Source organism: Centruroides sculpturatus, unplaced genomic scaffold (assembly GCF_000671375.1).
Source record: "Centruroides sculpturatus isolate CEXI.00-Female unplaced genomic scaffold, Cexi_2.0 scaffold1535, whole genome shotgun sequence".
Lineage (NCBI taxonomy): Eukaryota > Metazoa > Arthropoda > Arachnida > Scorpiones > Buthidae > Centruroides > Centruroides sculpturatus.
This window is the reverse complement of record NW_019386313.1, coordinates 147,294-172,279: the sequence shown is the minus strand read 5'-3', so window position 1 is coordinate 172,279 and position 24,986 is coordinate 147,294. Positions and strand designations below refer to the sequence as shown.

The following is a 24,986-nucleotide window of genomic DNA, read 5'->3' as shown; positions in this document are numbered from 1 at the left end:
AGACGTTATTGAATCCATGGAAGAGGGCGAGTTCTACAAGTATTTAGGATTCCAACAGGCCAAACTAACAGAACATACACAAATAAAGCAAAGATTAATTGAAGAATACCAAAGTAGGTTAAATGCTATCCTCAGAACACAGTTAAATGCAAAACACACAGTTAAAGCAATAAACACGTATGTCGTCCCAGTACTCACATATTCTTTTGGAGTTATACATTAGACTCACACAGATCTCGAACAACTCCAAAGGAAAACAAGAACAACACTTACTAAGCATAAACATCATCATCCTAAATCCGCCACAGAAAGATTAACCCTTCTACGTAAAGAGTGGCGAATGTGGTTTGATCGACATAGTTAACCTTCACTACAAACACAGACACAGAGAGTTTTTCTACAAAAAGCAAGAAACATCACAGTTACATAAAGCAGTAACTCTAGCAGGTTCAAATAATACACCATTAAATTTACACTCACAACATATAAAAAGCATAGACACCATTAAGCAATCGTGGGCTCAAAAGGCACTCCTTATGACCTGGTCCAGGATTTTGTTGACAAAACTGCATCAAATAGCTGGTTAGATCGGGAATGCCTCTTTGGGCAGACAAAAGGATTCATGGTTGCCATATAGGATCAGGTCAAAAATACTAAAAACTACAAAACACATACTCAAAGATACAACACTCACAAATGATACATGCAAAAAATGTCACATCATCCCAGAAACTATACAACACATCACTTCTCAGTGCAAGCTCTTGGCACAGACATAATCAAGTAACAAATATAATACACAAAGAGCTTGCAAAGAAGCACAAATTATTAGACATCCATGAACCATATTACAAATACATTCCACAGACAGTATTGGAAAATGACGTGCACAAAATGTATTACAACAGAGCCGTAATCACAGATAAAACAATTTACCACAACAGACCAGACATCACACTTATTGACAAACACAATAAAATCACATACATTATAGACATATCTATTCCAAACACTCACAATGTACAAAACACATGCACTGCAAAAATCAGCAAGTACACAGAACTTGCCCAGGAAATAAGGCATCTATGGAGGATGGATAGGGTGCTTATTGTACCTCCACAGATGCCTTATCTTCTACAGGTGTCATACCACACACAGTAAACAAAAACCTGGGAACATTACAATTGAAAAGAAACATATACATCACACTACAGAAGGCCATTATATTGAATACATATATATTGTTAGGAAATTCCTGACTACAGACAGACACACTGACAAATTTATTTAATTTTTATCTTGTTTTGGTTACTATGCCTTGACTCTGGTCTGGCATAGTACACAGCCACTGGGGTCAACCAAGTATAACCTACTAAACCCATAAATAATAATATAATAATAATTAAAAAGTATAAAAGATGCTTTCTCTGCAATAATTTTTTTTTATACAGAAGGCATTTTCTTTTCTGTCTAGAAGTATAAAAACATGCATATATGAAACATGCTTCTAGTAAATATTTTTCAAGTACTTACTATATGTATGTTTCCTGATAAATACTTTTCAAGAATGGTAATCCAGAAATCAAGGAATTTGTAAAGCTGCTAACAGAAATTAGTTGGAATTTACTAGAAAAATTTGTTAATTGGTGTTAATGAAAATATATACCAAAAAAGGAAAATCCATAATTAATTTCAAAGTGTATGTATACAGTAGTACTTTGCTACTATAACATTACAACCTAGAATGATATTAAAATAAAAACAAATATAGTCTTGATTAATGCACTTTTAGTTAACACTTTTCCATTTTAACCTGACTTATCAATTATGGAAATTTTTGTACCAGCATCATTTTTTTCTGTCTAATACAGTTCCAGAGAAGATCACTAATAATGTGTTGCATGAAGAATATCCCAAACTCTTCCTAGTATTATAGTTTTCCCAGTTTGAACTGGTTACTAAACATTTGTTTGAAATTTCTTTAATCTCCTGGAATAATTATTGTTAAATGATTTAATCTTTCATTCTCATTATTATAAATTGCAAATGATAATTATTCAGTATGAACCACCAATGAAGGGTTTGAATGTTTCCAGATAGTATCACTCACACGACGATATGCTTACGATTCATTATCTTATAAGTTGAACAAATAATAATTTGAATTTCAAATGTCAGATCAGTTCAGGTATATATGATAGAATAGAATATTCAATGATTATTACATATATTCTCAAAAGTAGCACTTAACACACTATTTCCAAAAAAACACATTCAACATTTTTTTATATAACTTTAGATTAATCACAATAAATTTAATAATTTGAAAACATTGGACACTATATACATCACTGTCTAGTTAATAAATTTTTAAAGTTTTTAAATTAAAATGCTAATCTGAAAATTTCAGGTAACTATTTGACTAGTTTGCAGTTTCAATGGGGAACACCACAATATACAATAATTTATCATGCAGTGAGTGTTTATTATTCTAACATTTTTGGTCTTTTTAATTGACTTCTTCAGGAGATACTTGAATTTTACAACTTACAAACAAAGCCACTTACTTCATGATGGTTTACAATGTTCCAATTTTGAAACAAGAAGTTTTAAAAATGCACATTCCAGATTTTTACATGTTGAGTAGAATATTGTGATACATGATAAAAAAACCAAACTACACAAAAACACAAAAATATAATTTATACATTACAGTATAAACAAAGCAGAAAAATTCTAATTTATATTTTATGAACTTTACGCCAGTGCTTGCATCTCATACTGGCAAATTAATCACAATCATGTAACATAAACACTATCCATCCTACCATATCCACTCAATTATGTTTTTATCAAGTAAAAAATACCTAAAATGCAAGCTAATTAAGAGCTTTAATAATCATTCTATCAACTCTAACAAATGTTGAAAAATGAGCATTGTTTCTCTTCAAGACACTGTATATCAATAAAATGTATGTTTGAAGCAACACACAAATGTATTTATTTATTTTTAAATATATATAAATAAAATATAGTGAAATAACTGGTTGAAAATTTGGCATTTGCCATTGGATTTTATGACTATTGATTTTTCATAAAATATGCTTAATGCAAAACCCATTAATACAAAGTATCAATTTTTACATCTCTTCAGCTTTGTATTAATGGGATTTCACTGTACATTAAAAAACTTTACAGATAATAATGTAAAAAAATGTGTGATAAGTACAACTGAAAAATTTTATTTATTTATAGTGGGTTATATAAAAATTTATTTAGATAAATATGTAAAAACTACAAGTGTAAATAAATGTTTTATAAATATTGTTATGTAATAAGCAAATATAAAAATATCCACATTACTTGGTGGTTTAGGAAGTTTTAAGCAAATTTTTCTTGGCGGTGGTTCATAAGTAACTTTCAATGATTTAACTCTTGAACTTCTTTCCACTAACTCATGTCTAAAGCGATCTTGTAATACTTTTAATTTTGCTGTACCTTCAGTTATTTTTACATCCTATGAAGAATACAATAATGAAATCAAAATATTTAAGTAGAGCCAATAACATGCAATATTTTTTACCTTGCTATTTTTTTGATAATAAAGTTCTGCAGGAGAACTCCGAATCCAAGCATTACTCTCTGGTTTAAGCGAATCATCTTGAATAATATCATCATCATAAGAATCATCAGAACTCTCATCATCAGTAGAAACAGATTCAATTCTATGTTTTTTGGAATGATGAATTTTATGACATTCTTTACTTTTGCTAAAATAATTAAATATTTGTTACTATTTTATTTCGTTTTCATTAATTCAATAAAACATTAATTGTAATTATAAAAACCATTTCTTTAATTTAAAACAATCTGCAAAATAAGAAATTATTGTATTTTTAGTGAAATAAGTAAAATACATATTAAAATATTTTAATTTAAAAATTATTTTAAATCTGTAAAAACCATAAATCAGAATTTTTTCAAATGTACATATTAATTAATAAAAAAAAAAATAAATGTTTAAAGTCTACTGATGATGAAAATCATCAGTCATGTTGCTTAACAATCATGTTTAACAATCATGTTGTTTAAATCATGTAAAAATCATTTTGTTTAACAATCATCTCAAATTAATTAGTACCTTACAAAACTTTCTCTTAAGCATGCAGCACATACTAAGCAAAACCAGAGAATTTGCCCCTGCTACTTCTTCTCTAATCATATAAATATTTTTTTAAAGATTAAAAAAATAATTATTTACAATAAATTTTTACTTAAAATATATTTAACTTTAAAAATATAAGAATTATTCAATTTATTAGTTGAAGATTCAGAAGAATTATAAATTTATTCAGAACATTTTATGTAATGAAACTTATTGAAATAAATCTCAAAATAATTTTTATTAAATTGTCTTGTGTGCTGCTAAATAAACTGTGTGTTCATATTTTATTGCAATATCCTTATACTTTCTAATTTCTATACTTTAATTCTTAAACAAATTTAATTATAGAAATACCTGCTACTTTTCTCTTTAATTCTACTTCTGGATCTGTAAGATTCACACATTCTATAACTTCTATGATCAGAATGATCTCGCTTCCTATCTCTGCTTCTATCCCTTTCTTTATATCTTCCACTTTGTCTATCCCTACTTCTACTTCTTGCTTTATATTTATCTACACTTCTACTTTGATGCCTTCTTTCTCTACTTCGATATCTTTCACTTGTACCTCTATCTTTACTCACAGACAAATTTTCATGTTTATCAAGAGCTTTATTTGGAGTTTGCTGTACACTGTCTTTTGGACTTTTCTTTTCTTTATTTACATGATCTAATTTATGCTGTTCTATTTTTGTATTTTCCTGTTTTGTTTTATCATTTAATGGTGGAAACCAACTATCTGCATCTTTCCATTTATCTGGATATTTATTAACTGTAGGCACAGCAACATTAGGAGGATATGCACTATAAAAGAAAGGAAAAAAATATATCGATATATGCTATATATACATATACACATAGAGTAAACTACTTGTCCTAGTCACTTTTAAACTTGCCTAAACTGATAACATTAAGTAGAGTAAGTAAATAAAAATACAATTAGAGGAAATTGTGGCTTCATTGATTAACACTAAAAGGACATGTTAAAACAATTTTAAAATTTATAATAAATATTTGATAATTATAATTATGATTAATTAACATATAATTCATTATTGTTTTCTGATACCTAACAACAGCTAGTGTAATTCCAGCAATTTGAATTATTGTATTGTGATTAAATGATGATTAAAAATCTAACACTTAAAGCACTCATTAAAACTAATGATAATAGCTGATAACGATTGCCTATTATTAGCTGCATGTCAAGGCTAATAGATTTTTTATGCTCTTTTCTGTGCTATATAACGACAGAAAATATAACAATAATCAAATTATAACATAATATGAAAAATTTTAAAAACTATCCTTTAAATTTATTATTTCATTTTAAAAATTAGTTTAAACAGTAGAGAAAAATATCAGTACAATGGAACCTCGCTTAACGAGCATAATTCGTTCCAGAATCTTACTTGTAATGCAAAACACTCGTTAAGCAAAACAGATTTTCCCATATAAATTAATGTGAAATATGATAATGGGTTCCATGCCAAAAAAAATACTCAAATATTTTATGTATAATGTTTATTAAATATACATTGTTAAGGAGCGTGAATCATCATCATCTTTTCATCTAGCATGGAATGAACCAACCTGAAATGTGAATTTGATTTGCAGATAATGTATCTGATAAACATGCCAAACGTATTGTTTGATATAAATTCTTGGGCTATTAAATTTAATAATTATAAATAATTAACTTTTAATTTAGATATTTCTAAAATTTAAGTTGGAATTGGTCATTAAATTTAATATGAGATGGCAGCATAACTGTCTACCTCTAGTNTTTTAATTTAGACATTTTTAAAATTTAATTTGGAATTGGTCATTAAATTTAATATGAGATGGCAGCATAACCATAACTGCCTACCTCTAGTCAAATTAATTAATTTCTAATATTTAATTATAGCCTTTATATAGGCCAAGAATTTGGCATATCATTTGGCATGTTTATTATATAATGAGCAATGGTTGTTGATGTTTATATGTAATATGTGTGAACACAAGTTTGGAAAAATGTTTGATCACAAGCAACACCTAAGATTAAATACAACCTCACCATAAACTGGAACTGTAATATTCACAAATCACACCTAAATTCAAAATTTCCAGCAAATAAAAGTCAAAAACACATATTGAACATTTTCGGCCACTAAATTTATCAGCCTTCCTCAGGAAATATCAACTGGAAAAACCATTCTATAAATAGAACTTAGCTGCCTTTTAAATTTTTTAAAAGAACGAAAACGGCTGTGATGTATCGTGTATGATGTATATTATGAATCTAGATAGCGTTTCCACGCTGATGATACAGGAATGACATCCGTGTTGATGATTTGTGATCTTTTAGTCTGGTCACAAATATGACGTGTTAAAAGGTAACATCAGTACGGCTTTAGCACGGTATGCCAGCGATCTGAGGATTTTCCCGTTGGGACCAGGCCAAACTAATACACAAGGTTTTCAACAGGCAAAATATAAAAATTGTAGAAGCAATAGAGATCTACAAGGCGAGCATGAATGGAAACTGCATCAACACGGATGTCATTCCTGTATCATCAGTGTGGAAATGCTATCTAGACTCATAATATATGTCATACACAATACGTCACAGCTGTTTTCATTCTTTTAAAAAATTTAAAAGGCAGCTAAGTTCTATTTATAGAATGGTTTTTCCAGTTGATATTTCCCGAGGAAGGCTGATAAATTTAGTGGCCGAAAACGTTCGATATGTGTTTTTGACTTTCATTTGCTGGAAATTTTGAATTTAGATGTGATTTGCCAACACTAAGATGCTAGCAAAATGAGTGCTAAACACAGATTGATGGAGCATGCACACAATCTGGGACATCCCCTCTCCTCATCACTTGTTATGCAAAATGTCGCTTGTTAAGTAAGTCATTTTTTTACAATTTGTTTTGCTTGTTATGTGAGATGCTCGTTAAGCAAGGTTCCACTATATGTAAATTTGTTTATAATAATTCATCAGAAAGACAAAAACTCAAGCAATCAAGTGACAGTTACTATATACCACAAATGTGCATGTGCTTTATTATGGGAATTATCATGTCTTGAGAGAAATTATAATGGTTTTTCAAATTCATATATTGTAATTTTTTTCATTTAATTCATTATTAATATCATATTTATTTATATAGTATTTTTATGTACAATATATGCAATTTCAATTAAAACTTTTTTAAATGTTAAAGAATATTTTCACCTAAGAGAATGATTTGTTTTTACTTTCATGTTTGTTGATTCAATGTTCAAAAGTAATTGAGATTCTAGCCATTTATAGAGGCATTATAATTACAGTGGTACCTCAGTATACGACTACTTTAGAATACGTCCAATTCGGAATACATCCTGTTTGGATGAAACAAATTTTGCTCAGTATACAACTTTTGTTCGGTATACAACTTAATTCAATTATATACGCCATCTATGAACAAGTAACACTATTGGTGTACTAGACCAGACTAGACATTCGCGGTGCCATGGTTTATAACTTTGTTAAATTTCTTCTGATTTTAATTTGTAAGTACAATTTTATTATTTTTATTAATCATGAATTGCAAAATGGCAAATGAAAAGCAACAGAAAAATAAAAAACTGATTAGAATAACAATGGAATTAAAAAAGAGAGATTGTTGAGAAATATGAAGGTGGCATGCGTGTTCAAGATTTAACTGCTGCATACCGTATTCCATGAATGACAATATTGGCAATCGTAAAAAATAAAGACATTATTAAATCTGCTAACATTTCAAAAGGGGTTAAATCAATTTCTAAACATTAGATCATGAACATTAGAGAAATTGCTTTTGCTTTGGATAACTGAAAAACAGTGTGCTAGTGACAGCATATCAGAAGCAATTATTTGCGAGAAAGCTAAAAAGATACATGCTGATCTCATGAAAAATCAAGCAGGAACTAGCCAGGAAAGCAAGGTATTTAAAGCCAGCCATTTTTTTTTACATGAGAACAGATTAATCATTTTTACATTACTTCTTATGGGAAAGGTTAGTTTGGTATATGTCCTGTTCAGTATAAGTCCAAACTTCAGAAACAGATTAAGATCGTATACCAAGGTTCCACTGTATATTAATAGTCAAACAGATCTTATGAGAGATTGACCAGGGCCTTTTCTATTGATATCATAATGAGTTGCTAAATCAAGAATCTGTATAAAGCCAGTATACTGTATACATTTGGCTAAGATTCACAGAACAACCTAAACATTTGTTAAAATTTTTTGAAAAAATAAATCCATTACTATTTAAAATATACTGTATTTTTTTTCAATTCTAAAATGTCATTGTCTTAGAATCAATGGCATTCCTGTCATTTTTGAAAGATTATAATGAGTTCAAATATAAAATTTAATGTTTCCCAAATCATATATTTGAAAGATACTAGTTTTTGATGCCAAATTATCAAGATCTGAAGACATTAATAATCTCATTAATAACTAAAATGATTATTCTTATTCAATTAGGTACAAGAGAGTGCCTAATAATGCATGTAGATGCCCGTATATTCACCAAGATTTTTTCATAACTATCATTAATTTTGTAGAATTAATAAATAAATTATGTAAACAAAATTAAAGCAATAAAAAATAAAGTACATCAAAAACAAATCAATATAACAGTCATCAGTCATAATCATGAAAATTAATTATAATTAATTATATTTACCCAGCTGTCTTCCTGATAACAGATGGTGATGGTGAAGGAGATGGATATCTTGAATAATTATCTAAATGAGCATTTCCAGCTCCAACAACTGCAAAAAAATTTAAAATTTATTAATTAAATTTTTAACTATAATATTTATATTGATTAGAATCAAGATGCAATCTTACTTCCTAGAATAATATATGGTGAAGTCAAAAAGTTTCTATTTGTGGCATTGTATTCACACTGTGTGTGATCTGTACATTGGTATTGTAACGTAATAGTAACTAAAGGTATGAAAATTGCTTTGAAGTACAATTGTCATAGATGGTAGAAGTAATTGTTAATTTTTTGGTTATAGATTCCACACTAGGTACCATATCTGTCCAAATGAAACCATAGTTTAATGATGGCGCAATAGATTCCAAATCCATCCAAAGAAGACCAAAGAGCAGTTATACAGTTTCTGTTGGCTGAAGGATAATCACAATTTACAGATGCTTGTGTGTGCATCTCTGTAATGACCGTGTCCTCATTTTTGACACACAAATATCTCTGTAAATTGCAATCATCTATTGGCAAATCTCTGCACAGCTGAAATCTTCATCTGACAGAAATTGTATCTGTTTAGAATCTGTTTGAAATCAGTAACCAAACAAAAATTTAACAATCACCATCACCACCAACAATAACAACAACTGTACTTCAAAGCAATTATCATATTCTATAGTTAATGCTATACCACAATACCCATGTAAGATTACACAGGGAGTGAACATGATGCCCTGAAATGGAACTTTTTGATTAAAATAGTCTTTTAGGAGACATTAAAAACATAACTAATAAAAGAACAAACTAAAATAAAAACTTGAAAATTTACCTGGAATAGAACCAACATTAGAATAATTATATGGTTGTTGATAAGGCCAACAAGGAGAATTTGCATCATAATTTATATTACTGTTTTGCCAATATGGCTGATTATTAGAAATAGGAGATATCATTCTTGAATTCATTGATCTACTTGGTATGTTAGTCTGCACAGAAGGTGCAGGTATTGGAACTGGAAATTGATGACAAGCAACATTCCAATTATGTGGGGAACCATACATAATAGGAGCATAATTTCTGGTACTTGGACAAGACTCCATTGGTCTCACTAATGGCATTCTGGAATTTTGATGACATGATCCTTGGGGTCTGTATGCCATTAAATTTTTATTTAAACTTTAAAATAACTGTAATATATTAAAAACAGGATTAATTAGTTGTCACCAAAATATATTTTATTACTGTTCTATAATTGTTAATAATAATTCTAAAAAACAAAATTTAAGTTTTCAAATTTAAAATATTTGAATTCAAACTAAAATTTAAATCATTGTGTTAAAGTAAGAAAATTATGTTCAACTCCAATATAGTTTGTTAGTAACATAGAAAGTTAAATTCAGTTAGGTTTTTCTATATGTATTACATTCATAGAATACAGAAAACCTGAAGGACTCAAAAGAAGCCCAAAAACATTTGTTAATGCTTGAAATCTGTCACTGAACCTAATGAAGTTTTGAGAGGTGTGTTAATCATTTTAATAATTAACTTTATTTCAAATAATTTCAGTAGCATTTGGTCTTACTTGTGTAATAATTATACATTCTCTCTTCTTAGTGGTCTGTAAATATCTAAAAGGAATAAAATATTTGATTGGCTTGATAGTTTTATAATTTTCAATTAAAAATTTAATGTTATGATATTATGAAAGTTTAGCTCAACATATTACATTTTCGACTTACTTCAGCTGTAAACCAAAACAGTGTTTATTTCAAAATATTTTCACAAACGTTTTCGAATTTAGTTCTTATTCAGGTGAATAAAACAGGTAGAATCGATTACATTTTTAATGGCATTTAAAGCTATTCAAGTATCATATTGCAAAATAAAATTAAACCTGAACAAAACTTCACAGGATCTTCATATTTTTCCTTTAAAAACATCATTTTCATAACATCCTTTCAAAACATATTTTTCTTTTCAAAAAATCACTAAAACAAAATCAAATGATGGAGTCAGCCTTTATCTTGAAGCTCTAACCTATATCACTATGTAAAATTATCTAAAATACTAGTCTATTTTTCTAATTTAAAAAATGAACTATAGTGTTTTCCAGAATAAGAATGCAGCTGATGTTCATTGAATATACTTTACAAAAAAAAAAAAATGTTCCATGTTCATTAAGAAGTAAAACATAATATACAGTCCTAGAAAAAGTTTGAGACCAGAATCAAAAAAACTCTAGCAACAAGTTGTGTAATTTCTCTGACTGTTATGAGAATTTATTTTAAAAATCACTTTTTAATTATTAATCATCAAAAATAAATAAAATTATATGTGGCACTATCTATTATAAGATTTTGTTATAAAAACCGTATATACAGGATGAACCAAAAGTAGATGGCAGTAAATGATAACATTTATTCAGATTAAATATACAATTATATTTACTAACACAACACAATTTTATTTACACAGATTTGAAGTCTATATTTTACAGTTTCACACTTTAACAAACATTTTTGCACAAGTATCTTTGTGTATTAATTTCTTGAAATGCATCTCTGATGTAATTTTTCAATCATAACCATAACCAAGTTAAATATACACCATTGTTATAGTGTAACCCTATTCCACCTACTTTGGTTCACCTTGTAGTTTCAATTATAAAATAGCAAAAAACTTAATTTTGAGGGTAGAGATGAGTTTTCTAAGGATGTGTAAATGCTAACAAGTAACATCTTTGAGCCTAACTCCACACAAGATATGACACACGACCACCCTCTATCTCCCCTCCCCCACTACCTTTCATCACCAAAATTTAATAGCATCAATCCCCTTACACACAATCTACCAAGCCAAATTTTGTTTCTTAATCTAAACACAATCTTGAGATATTAAACAAAATAGACACCATACACAAGGAATCTTTTTGCCCTTTTTTTTTTTTACTTTTTTGGGCTCAAGGTGTCTCAAAACATGGAGATTTGTAAAAGCTCAGAGAGTCAAATTTGACCTGACTCCAATACTTTCCCTTGTTATGTATACATAACAGCTGGGAAAGTAAAATCACAACAAAAACAAAACATAGTAAGTAAAACAATACTTCAGAGATGACTTTGTCACTTGAGTGGAATCTCTTTCCAACCAAGAATTATTTTAAATTTGGAAAAAGGTGGAAGTCACTGGGGGCCAAATCAGGTGAGTACGGTGAATGTGGAACTAATTGGAAGTTAAGTTCGTTTATTTTTTGTTCAGTGATTCTGACATTATCGTGGTGAAACAGAACCTTCTTCTTCAAGTGTGGCCTCTTCGATTTCTTTCTTCAGTTTTCCAAAAGTATACAGTAATAGACAGCATTGATGGTCTTTCCTCTTTCTAGGTAGTCAATAAAGATGATTCCTTTAGCATCCCCAAAAAACTGAGGCCATCACTTTCCCCGCTGATGGAACTGTTTTTGCCTTCTTTGGTGTTGGCGAACTGTGGTGTTTCCATTGCTTCGACTGTTCTTTTGTTTCAGGAGTGTAGTAATGGATCCACGTTTCGTCAGTAGTCACAAACCGATGCAAGAAATCCCGTGGGTTTTTCTTGTAGAAGTCCAAACACTTCTTTGACATCAAAGTGCAAACACGTCTTTGCTCAGCGGTCAGCAGATGCGGCACCCAACTTGCTGAGACCTTCGTCATACCCAAATTTTCGGTTAGATGTGGTGCACTCGGTCGACAGAGATGCCTGTTGTTTCAGCTATCTCACGCGTTTTCAAACGGCGATCTGCTAACACCAAATCGTAAACTTTGTCGATATTTTTTTCAGTGACAGCAGTTGACGGCCATCCGCTGCGAGGGTCATGTTTCACACTCTCTCTGCCAGATTTAAAAAGGGCTGTCCATTTTTTCAGTGGTTTACGAAGGAGCAGATTCTCCCAAAACTTCATCCATGTCAGCTTTGATTTCAGATGCGGTCAACCCTTTCTTCGTCAGGTATTTTATGACCGCACGAGTCTCCGTCTTCTCCATTTTTGACAAAGCATGTGCATATTGACTATCTGCTAAGTTGTCGTGGCAAAACTTTACGACAAATCAAGCAGAAATTGGTATCGTATCTTTAGCAAGGATGGCTGAATTATTCCCGCCAAAAATTAAATTGATCGCAGCGCTGCATATAGGCAAGGTCGCGAACTGTTCGAACAGCCCTCGTAGTTATATGTACTAAAAATTATAATCATATTATATAAAAATACATATTTTTTAAATTTTATTTAAAATTCTTTTTTAAATTTTAATCCAACAAATACATGCATGAAATTTAAATAACTATAAAAGATTGCAATAGTAATTTCATATCCACAGGGAGCGATATTAATTCATTAGTTTTTAGGTTTTTCAATTGTGTGGAGGTAGTACAATTATTGAAAATAAAAGATATTTATCAAATACAACACTGTTGAAAAAAGGTTTTGTGTGTGATAATATATTTTTCTTTTCTGATGTCAAAATTCTTTATTTAATTTCTAAATATGCTTCTCCCAAATTGTTGAAGATATCCAGAAATTTGAATTAGCTTCATATGATGTGGTAGAAACTTAACATTTCTGAAACATCTTGGAATTCTGCTCTTTTCAATCACTTTGACTTTAATTTTTCCATGCCATTCATATTTGCACCATGCAAAATCATTAAATATTGTTTGTTATGCTTTTTTCCAGCACATTTTCATGTTTAAATGTTATAATTTTATTGTGTAAAAGATGATAGAATAATCCCCTCTTCTTCAAATTAAGCATATCAGATTCTGACTGAGTCAAAGTATCCTTCAGTCTGATTTTCTGCAGTTCTCAATTACATCATTATCAGCAGCAACTGTTCACTACTGACTTTTTCAAAGAAGAGATCATGCATCTTTTTAAACCATTTAGTCCATCCATTATTCTCTAAAATTTTCTAACATACATTTAGTTCTTTAACTATTTCAATACCTTTCTCTTGTAGAATAGCATCAGAAACAGAAAAATTTTGAGATCTTGTACATTTCAATCAATGAATGAGAACTTTGAGGTCTTCAAGTTTCAAATTATGCAGCTGTTTTCTTTTCAGTCTTGCACATACCTAAAGAAAATTATTCTTTCACTGAAAGAAAATTATTTAGCATAGTCTGATAGATTCAATATTCTTTTGCAGAAGTCCTTTTGATTAATCTTATGGAAGACAACCAGACAGCCAAAACTGTTACAGCATCAACTTACTGCTCTGAAAGATCTGTAATTAGACCCAAACATTTTTTGCAGGAAGTCTGTCCAGATATGTTACAATAAAGTACTGGACAGAACTTAAAAGTAAAAGACTGAAAGAAAATATTTCATGATTCTTTGCAGACACACTAAGGTGACATATATCAACACTTGGCAACTTATTGACTATTTATTCAGTTGGGACGCCTTTTACAATAAATAGTCAATAAGTTGCCAAGTGTTGATATATGTCACCTTAGTGTGTCTGCAAAGAATCAGCTTAATAACAACAACACGGTTTCATCAGAATCAAAAAAAAAAAAATATTTCATATAATACTGAGCATAATTTTCTCATTGAAATCGTTGTCATTTTTGATTTGATACAATGTTTGAACATTAAAATTTAAATTCAACATCTGAATGGTATATTAATTCAAACTCAAATGATTTCAATATGATATTATTACACTAATCATGATGCCAATGCTTTATGTGTGGCAGAAAGAAAAGATATTCAGTATGGCAAGAAATAGACAAGGATAGAAATAACCAAAAAAATTGTTGTCCTTAATAATTGTAGTGAATGTCAATAAGCTGACTGATAGCAACTGTCATAAGTACATTGTACCATAACAAAAGAAATTATTTACAAAGTAAAACATCACACAAAGGCATATAACAGGAGGCACTCATCATGCAATATCAAGATTCATGACACATGAAGATGGAATACATTATAAATCTAGATGCAGATTTGCAATACGTCCCAAAAAATATTTGACACTTTTTTAAATTATGACATTTAAAAGTATAAAGCTTACTCTTGACAGCATTTATGGCAATAGCTTTATAAGATATCATATGCAGAGATAACATTAAATTTTGTTTATTAATTTAATTAAAGGTATTTAATATAAGTATCATACAATATCAGTGTTTATAAAGAACTTTTTTGCTTTTTTATGCTTCAGTGTTTTTATTCAAAAATCAGCATTTTTCTATCAACATCCCATCTATTCCCTATTATAAAGGTTGGCAAGTATGGTCTTACATGATTGAATGGCATCATAAGACATCACGTAAGATATCACACACTTTCTCGAAACAGTCCTCCATCATTCAAGCAGCTGTATTAAAGCACTTTAGCACAACACATTTTTTTCATTTCACTCATCATGTTTAAAAACAAGTAAAAATGCAAGTTTAAATTTAAAATTTGACAAACAATTTGACCTTCAATATAATCATAAGTTTGGAAGAATAAAAGAATTACAAACACAGAAATGTACAAAGTAAGAAACTGCAGTATAAGTTAAATGTTTAACATATATGTTTCTGAATTCTGGATCACTACTATGACATCTGTCAATTAAGGAACCAAACAGTGCTGAGCTAGTGTTGCAATTTTTTTTTTTTTGCTGGATGCACCCATTAACAAACTGATATTTAGAAGATTACTTTTAGATCGTAAATTTCAGTATGTATACAACAAAGTACCTGAAATGTAACTTCTACTGGAACTTTTCGTGTAAACTAATCAATTTCGTATTAATCGACGGTGTTAATCGAATAGTCTTGAAATAAACACGTGCCAAAAAATAACAGGTAATAAAATTCGCAAAGAAATTATCAATTAAAATGTTAAAAAAATTAAGATTTATATATAAATATGGCATTATATTATATTAGATATAAAAGGGCACGATTTTGTTTATAAATATAAACAAAATCGTGCCCATATATTATACTGTATATATAAATGATGTATATATGAATATTTCAATAAACTCTACCTTAATTTAACACTAAAAGTTGTTTCTAGTAGGAAAATGCATGGTAGAGCGTATTCCGAAAATCAACGAAGCGTATTTGTTATTGATTCTACTAATATCATCTTCTTCTATTTTTATATGGAGAGTCTAGCACTCATTAGGCTCTTTCTCCGCTACTAATTCATCATAGCGAGTGTTTACTAAATACAAAATCTTCTTCTTAATGTGGAAAGTTGGACGCCTGCTACGAGGCTTTAGAGTCCTATCGACGTTTGTTTGCTGGCTAGCCGTCCTCTAGCGGTGAAGACAGGCAATAACTAGTAGGTGATTATTGTTGGAAGCGGAGGTGGCGGCGCCCACTAGTAGCGGAACATTTTGGAGTACAGGTAACCCCCGTATAACACGGTAGTTACGTTCCAAAAAATTGTTAGAGCGAATCCGTGCTATAGAAGTGCCGTGTTATACGGGGGATGGTACCAATTCTCGAACCGTGTTAGAGCGAATCCGTGCTATAGAAGTGCCGTGTTATACGGGGGTTACCTGTACTCTTTAAAGGCCTCCTGACAGGTGGCGGGAGGAGAGAGGTTAAGGTAATTGGAGATCTTGGCGTTATTTGGTGTGCTGAGAGGATGGTCGTTTAGAATTTTTTGCCGGATATTGTCGAAATTGGGACAGTAGTCGATGCGGTGCGAGGATGTGTCGATCTGGTCGGGACATGTGCTGCATTTATCCGTTTTTTTTAATTTTCCGGGTGAAGAGAAAGTGGTTTGCAAGCAGAGAGTTAGTTCTGGCGCGATTAACAAGGACGTTTATGCTTCGATCGATGATGGAGGGTATGCTGGTATGAGAGTAGTCGTTTAGCCAGGGGTAATTGTAGCGATTATGATAGTGGTTCCAGACGTCTTCCATGTTCTGCTGGTGATCGAGGAGAAGGGCCCCATGGAGGTCTTCAGGTGTGATATAGTTGGAGTTAACAGAAGTTGGCGGATTACTTTCGGCGAGGGCGTCGACTTTTTCGTTGATATCGATGCCTAGGTGGGCCGGTGTCCAAACAAGGTGTAAGTGTTTGCCTTGGCAGTAGTGGATGTGGAGACATTCGTGAATGCTATGAATGATGGTAGGGGAGTTGACATTATAGTTAGTCAAGGCAGTGAGAGTCGATTTGGAATCTGTGCAGATGACAGCATTGTCACAAGAGGTAGTAGAGGCATAAGAGATTGCCTGCAGGATGGCATAACCCTCGGCCGTGAAGATGGAGGAGTCAGGGTGGAGGGTGTAGTGGGCAGTGACGTTGTGAGTGTCGTCGATGTATGCAGCTGAAACTCTGTGGGATGATTTGGAACCGTCGGTGGCAATGGAGGTGAGGAAAGGATGATGGCTGCGCCAGTTCCCAAACAAGAGACGGATGCTGTCGTTAGGGTTGTTGTGCACTGTAAGTCGTAGTCATCGAGAGATATACGGTGGAGAGTGTGAAGGCGGGAGTTGTGCGGGGGGGGAGATTGTCGAGTAAGGTGGTGATGTTGTGGCGGGAGATCCAGTTGCGGGTGAAATGGTTGAGCGGAATCTTGACCAGGGCAGCGCCGTCTGGGTGGTGAATATGTTGTAGTATCTCGTGGAAAAGACGGTCATCGTTTGTTTTTTTTAGGTACTGTACGTGGTGTACTGGTTGATGATGACCTTTTGGAAGCGCAGTTCGATCATTGTCCTTTTGGCTGCCCGGAGGGTAACAATGTTTTTGGTTGTAGGGGAAGACCCAGGCATAATTTGAAGTACTGAGTCTGAATGGAGTCGAGGATTTTGTAATGGGTGGGCGTGGACGATGGCTGTGATATCGTCGGCGTAGACATACATGTGGGTGTGTGGGTTCTCCAGCCGGAAGATGTCATGCATGAATAAGGCGAAGATAAAGGGGGAGATGACACTGCCTTGTAGGATGCCTTTACAGAGAACATGCTCAGAGGACAGGAGGCCTCTCCATTTCACTGTGTTGAGTCTATTGGTGAGGAAGTCTTGAAGCCATAGGAAGGAGTTGCCTTTGAGGCCTTTCTGTATGGCTTTTTGGAGAAGGAGGTGGTGCTTGACGGAGTCGTAGGCGTGGCATATGTCTAAGGAGATGACGTTCAGACGTTGGTTGGCGTTACGTAGATTGTGGATGCGGGTCATGAGATGAGTGAGAAGGTCTCTTGTGCCAGGAAGGCCACTAAGGTGTTTGTGATTAAACCATTTTTTGGTGATGGCTAGACGGGTCCAACGTTGGAGGATCATTCTCTCCAGGGTCTTGCAGATTGTAGACGTGAAGACGATGGGTCGGTAGTTCGCAACATTTGTCGGATCCTTTTTTGGTTTGCTGATGGGGATGATAGTAGTTTTCTTCATGTTGAGGTGGATTTTGCCGGTGGTCCAGATATGATTGAAGCTAGTTAGGAGATGTGTTCTGTTGAGTTGGCTGGCCTTATGTAAGGCAGACATGGGGATGCCGTCTGTACCAGGGGTTGTGTTCCTTGCCTTACGGATGGCCACGTTCAACTCCTGGATCGAGAAAGGCGAGTTGTAATCGACCTGGTCAGTCGGGGCGTTGTCGATGGGGGGAGGCGGATGTCTAGGGTGATGTCGAACGAGTGCGGAATAAAGTGATGTGCGAATGCTTCAGCTTGGCTGTGTGGATCTGTTATATTGTCTCCGTTGATATTGAGGACGAAGTGAGTCGCTGGGGAGGCGGAAGTCGCGCGTAGCTGGCGGATTATTTTCCAGGCGTTGATTTTATAATGCTGAATGTTGGCCATACGTTTCCAGTAGTCGCGCTTGCTCTCAAGAATGGTTTGTTGGAGTGCAGCTTTGGCATGCTTGTAAGCCATCCAGTTCGTCACGTTAACATTTTTGGTGAATTTGTAGTATAAGTAGCGTTTGCGGGCCAACTTCCTCCTACATTCGCTGATCCACCAAGGTTGACTGGGGCGAACATTATAGGTCCCTGTGGAACAGGTCGCAAGGCGGGATTGGTGGCCATTAACAAGATCTTCGTACGTCCAGTCGTTGCCCTCTGGCCATAAGTGGGTGTGTGGGGAGTGAATTGGAGTGGCAGGGTTAATGAAGGGAAGGTTAGTTGGACGACAGTGACCTTTAACCAAAACACGCACTAAGAAGGGATTTTTCGAAATTCCACCGCGGGGGGGAGAGAGAGAATTAAGGCTTAACCGAAAAAACGGCTTTTACTGTACTATTTTAGATGCGATTTTTTGTTTTTAACTGCATATTAGTAGGGTACGCCATGGAAATGCACACTAAGAAGGGATTTTTTGAAATTCTCCCGCGGGGGGAGAGGGAGAGTATTAAAGCTTATCTGGAAGAACGGCTTCTACTGTACTATTGTAGATGCAGTCTACACAGTTACGATACGTCATTAAAACGCACACTAAGAGTGGATTTTTCGAAATTCCATCGCGGGGGAGAGGGAGAGAATTAAGGATTGACCGGAAGAACGGCTTATACTGTACTATTTTAGATGCGATTTTTTGTTTTCAACTACGTTTAGTCTTCATTGAGTACCTAGGTGTATTAAATTGATAACATTTCAGACATTGTTATAAATATTTTTATCTATTTCGATTTTAAAAATGTTCAAACCATTTTAAATTCGAATTTGTTATTGCATATTGGTTCGATTATAGAACGATTGTAAACTTTCCAGAAAATTGATCAAATTGAAAATAGTTCGTTTGATTCTCTGCAATTCTCATCACTCTCAGCGGTAGGTGTTATATAACAATTACTATGGTAGTTGAAATACTGAATATAAATAGGGTTTGCTTGCAAAATCATCGCGGGCAAAGCCGCGGGTAACAGCTAGTTTTGTATATTTAGATAAGACCCCGCTTAACGCTGCCTCACTTAACGCTGATTCAATATAACGCCGTCTGCTCGAAGCTTAAAATTGATTCGTATATAATACGATTATTATTTACGATTCGTATATATACGATTTACGATTCGTATATATACGATTATTACGCAAATAATCGTATATAATACGATTATTTGCGAACACAAGCCAATCAGCAAAAGATGGCAAAAACTTAAAAATGTACTTTCTTTAAATCTATGTTTGTTTGGTGCTATTTTGAAAAAATTATTACATCACGGATGCCATAGGAGATATCGACTTTGCTTGGCAAAAATTAACTGATAAATGTAGGAATTGCACAAAGTGTGGAAGAAGTTATGGCCGAAGGTATCCAAGAATTCCCAACGAGAAGAGCTATCGCTATATCGTTACGTTGACCAAACTTAACCTAATCGATATATCGGGATTAGGAGATATAGATGAGCAGGATATTGAGGAGTTACAGCAGGTTTCTGATGAGAGCCTTACCAACAAAGACCTTCAAGAACTGGCAGAACATGGAATTCATGTGGAACTGGAAAATAGAGATTCTGTAAACGAAGAACCCAAAAAATTTCTTTACAGATTTCCTTAGTGAAAGTTTGGTAAGATAACCGAAATCGTTGATCAAATTGTAGCGAATGATCCAGGTTTTGAAAGGAGTGCAAAAGCGAAACGAGGCGTTTTGGATGCGATCTTTCGCTACCTACATTTGCTTAAGGAAAGAAAAAAGCGACAATTGAAACTTCACTTTATTGCAAAGTACCCACCAGTGGCCAAATGGTCTTCGTATCCTGAACACTGAGAGTTTGGTCGTGGGTTCGCTCCTTGCTCGGACGGGTTGGCCAGGTGGAATTTTTCAGGTTTTCTCCACGTCTGTAACGCCTAAATAGGGGCCTGTTTTCCTTAATCTCTGTTATCGTTACTTTTTGCCCGAGCAACGACGAGCTCATCTGCTACCGTGTTTCCCCGAAAATAAGACATCCACAGAAAATAAGACCTAGCACAGATTTTGCTGAATTGTGAAATATAAGACCTCCCCTGAAAGTAAGACCTAGCGAAGTTTTTTTTAGTCCTAACGGTCATCGACAGATGGTTGAAAGTGGCCGTTGGCTTTTTGAAAGTACAGCTGATTGGTCAGCAGACAATTACGCCACACGGCATGATTTGCATAAGACTATGGCTTGGGAATCACAGATTTGCATAACGTTACGGCTGGTGATGGCTAATTGGTCGGCCGGGAATCACGCCACATGACATTTGCATAGTGCTACGGTTCAGTAAGCACTAATTGGTCATCGAGTCCAATGTTGATGCTATAAAAAAGGCGACAGTTCGACACACCGGATGTACGTCACTCTCGTCTAAGTTCGACTTGGGAATATTTTTGTTCATTAATAAATGTGAATTCTTCTTCCTGGGAAAAATAAGACATTCCCTGAAAATAAGACCTAGCGCACTTTTCAGAGCAAAAATTAATATAAGACACTGTCTTATTTTCGGGGAAACACGGTAGTACAATTATAAATATAATAATAAAACAAAATATAATTCTTTATCCCTAATAATACTTACTACATATTAGGCCTATATATACTGTATTGACAGAATGTAAGCAAGTTTAATTTCATAATAAATAATAATACTGTACATAAAAACAAACTTCAAAATTGTTTTCTCTCTTTTTCGTTTGCAAATCGGCCAATCACTTTCTTCAGATCAAGTTGACACGCTATTGTTTTTTCAATTGAAAAAGTCAGGGGCGGATCTAGGTTTTTCGGGGCCTTGGGCTTATTGAGTCCAATAGGGATCCATTTTTTGTTATTACAAATCTATATATATAAAAATGAATGTATGCCTGTTGTCTGTCTGTATGTCCTTCATGCATTACTACACCGTTTATCCGATTGCCATGAAACTTTGGGAAGTGTTTTAATACACTCCCGCGAAGGTTTCTGGCATAGTATATTTATCCTGCGATAGATGGCGCGAGTGTATACGAGCATTTCATCGTGAGTTCGATCGATTTCAAATTGTGAAGACCATTTCCCCCTCCAAAAAAGATTTCTATATATGCATTCTTATTTACGATATTTGTAATAATTTTTGTTTAATCACTTTATTTCAACTATTTTTTATTCAACTATTGCTAATTATGTATTCGCTCGAACTTTGTTAAAACCTTAACTGTATCCCGAACAACAACCGAAGTTGTAGAAGGAAATTCGCCTATTTTACCGATCTAGAGATCCCCCTTTTCCAAATTTTAATATCAACTCAAAATAATTTAAANCAATTTAATAGTATAATTATATAATAAACGTAACTTAAAAAAAAAGGACAAATTGTAATAAATAAAATGCTTCCTGGAAATTTCAGTTTTTTTATTTTATAACTTTATACTCATTCAAAGTAATTTTACCTACAATATACAAAAAAGTTAGTTAAAAAGTTAGTTAATATTGTTTTCTTCTGTTAGTCTACATACTTATATATTATATGAATTATTAGCATAATTCTGAACACTTTTCTTAAACATGACTTATAAATTTATCATATTGTTGTTTATTTTAACTGTATTATAGTCAATTTTATATTTGTACGCTGTTATTGGTTTAATTTTAGATAAGAAACTGATACATTTCAAGGTATACTAGTACACACATAACTCTTAAATAATGCAAAGAGTGTCGTCATCTGCCAGATGACAATTCAGACTAAATTAATTTTAAAATGTAAAAGCAGTGGACAGATACAAAATACACAATTGTAAGTCATTTCCAGTTGTAAATATTATCCCAAAAATAATTATTTTTGGGGTGTATTTACAGAGTATCTATTGGAATCATTTCAATAGATACTCTGTAAATATAAACTAGTTAGTTATATTTACTTTTATGAATCATGTGACGTGAATTTTTCATCCAATATACATTCTCTGTAATTGAAAATATTATATCATTTCTTGATGAAAAAATTATATTAAAGAAAATAATTTATTAAAGCTAAAAAAGAAAAAAATTATAAGTTAGCTTAGAATTTACTTACAGAAATGTACTGTACCTGTGTTAAAACTTGTGTGTTACGTAAAAGATTTGCACACGAAGTCTTGTTTGCTGCATTTGTACAATACATTGTACAAGGTCTTTACTAGGTTTAGTTGCAAACATCTTTAATGATATTTATTTCACGAAAGACTGTGGCTTTTATTTATTTATATATAACAAATTATATACATTAAACATTTTTGGTTCTGCATAATTTAATCTAGTATATTTTTCATTCTACGTTTAAACTTAGTTTATTCTGATTTAGACAGTTCTAATATAAATATTCTAACCATATTCAAATCTTAACTGTTAACTGTGTACAGTCAAACCTTGAATTTCGAACTTAATTCCTTCCTAAAAGTTGTTCGAAAACCGATTTATTCTCAAACCGAAACAAATTTTCCCATAAGAAAACAATATAATATATGTTAATCCGTTAATGATCCCTAAAACAAAGCCTTTTTTCTTACCTTTTTTAGCTGTATTTCATGCATAAAAATGCCTACAAATGAAATATAGTATTATATATAATATAACATTATTTATATCTCTACTAAGACAGACAACAAGTACTTTATCCACACTTTCAATTGCTTTAATTTAAATTTTAAGACCTATTAGTCTCTATGTAGATCCGTCCCCGGATATAGTAATCAGAGTTAAGATGGTGTTATGACATGCTGCTTCTTAAATAAGTTTTGATTATTTTAATTTTGAAAAACTTCGTCCTGCTGTCGTTGTCCTCGCCCGTAAAGTTAAAAAAAAAAAAAAATGAGGCATGCTGCAATAATATCGGAGAACCTATTTGAGGCTGCGGTGTGAAATAAAAGTAGTTCAGCAACTTGTCTTATAGAAGTAATTTCTTTTACCTGACTATAAAAACACATTTTAAATCGAAGCAGTTGAGGTCCAAAACTAGACGAATGTCGAAGGACTATGCCGATTGTAACAATTCTGATTGTTCCAGAATATTTTTATCAGTTGACGCGACAAGATATGCAGGCGATAAGCACTTGAAAACTGTACACAATTGTCCAACGGATTCAAATCTAATAGTTAATTGATTAATTATTAAATCCAAAAATTTTTTACAAATGTTTTTATTTTCCCTTTCTAACTTGACGCCCTCGTGATTCGTGCGCTTGGAACAGTTTGCTCCAACTGTTCCATGGTAGCTACGCCTCTGATTAGTAGTGTCGTTGACCACCTTCTCTCCCGGGAGGTCAACGACTACTTCTGATCGAATTACTTCAACCCCTTACGCAACAATCCCTTCTTTCTATCGGGTTGGCGCGGCGGATGGTCGCATTCGAATAGGAAAATTACATAATACGAGGTTACTGGCCTACACAAAATATGTTTTAAGCAGTTTTCGAGGATGCTGAGTTTAAATATTTGGTCTGTCTTTCGCCAAATTTGGTTGGCAGATTACCGTTTGTTATTCGGCTGCGAATGGCACAATTTCTTAGAGTTAACATTAGGAAAAAATGATATCTGAAAAAAATTTAAGATGTACTTTCAAATGGTGTCTACTTGACCAATGAAATCGTGTCATTTCGTCCATCCAAGTATCGCGATAAACATGACAATTTTAGGCTGAAATAACCAAACTCCAGTGGCGTGCCGTCATTAGAAGCGGTGGAAGCGCCGCTTCCCTTGTATTTTATAAAAAATAAATACATATTAATTTTAATTATATGAAAATAATCGCACAATATTTTATTATAACCGCATTATGTATCTTATTACAAATTTCTATACTACACGTCGAAAAAAAAATTGCTATTGTATATTAGAATATTAGTGGCGAAGTGGAATCTCCTGTATTTTCAGATTACGAAAAGCCAGATTCCAATTCTATCAAGGACCGGTTCTGGGCTGTTAGCCGCCTGCCCACTAGATATTTCGATTACGTGAATAACGAATAGATTTATAACTTAACCCAACCGATAAGAATTTACTGTTATGTTTTTATGATAGTTCTGTATAGTTGACAGGAGTTTAAAAAATTCCGTTAAACTATTTGATATTTTTATTCCGCTCTCCGATTTTATATTACTCGCGGATTTCGATGTTAAACCAGTGATATTACGATTTAGTATGTTCCATCTTTAAGGGGATGTAGAAAAAAACGTGTACAATTCTTGTATAATGTTAAAA

The 24,986-nt window shown here is 32.8% G+C and overlaps 1 protein-coding gene across 3 annotated transcripts in view; it reads right to left on the bottom strand.

Moving 5' to 3' along the window:
• LOC111614511 (ribonuclease 3-like) overlaps positions 1–16,226 on the bottom strand; it is a 25,113-nt gene extending 8,887 nt beyond the window's left edge. The window contains exons 1-8 of one of the 3 annotated variants that reach the window (XM_023355884.1): positions 15,918–16,226; positions 10,638–10,886; positions 10,481–10,526; positions 9,728–10,085; positions 8,869–8,956; positions 4,520–4,969; positions 3,584–3,770; positions 3,364–3,517 (exon numbers count right to left, since the gene is read on the bottom strand). In XM_023355884.1, coding sequence (XP_023211652.1) covers positions 3,364–3,517; positions 3,584–3,770; positions 4,520–4,969; positions 8,869–8,956; positions 9,728–10,058 — 1,210 coding nt within the window. In that variant the 5' untranslated portion in view covers positions 10,059–10,085; positions 10,481–10,526; positions 10,638–10,886; positions 15,918–16,226. The remainder of the gene's footprint in view (positions 1–3,363; positions 3,518–3,583; positions 3,771–4,519; positions 4,970–8,868; positions 8,957–9,727; positions 10,086–10,480; positions 10,527–10,637; positions 10,887–15,917) is intronic. The other 2 variants (XM_023355883.1, XM_023355882.1) reach the window with 2 other exon arrangements.
• Positions 16,227–24,986: the final 8,760 nt, after the last annotated feature.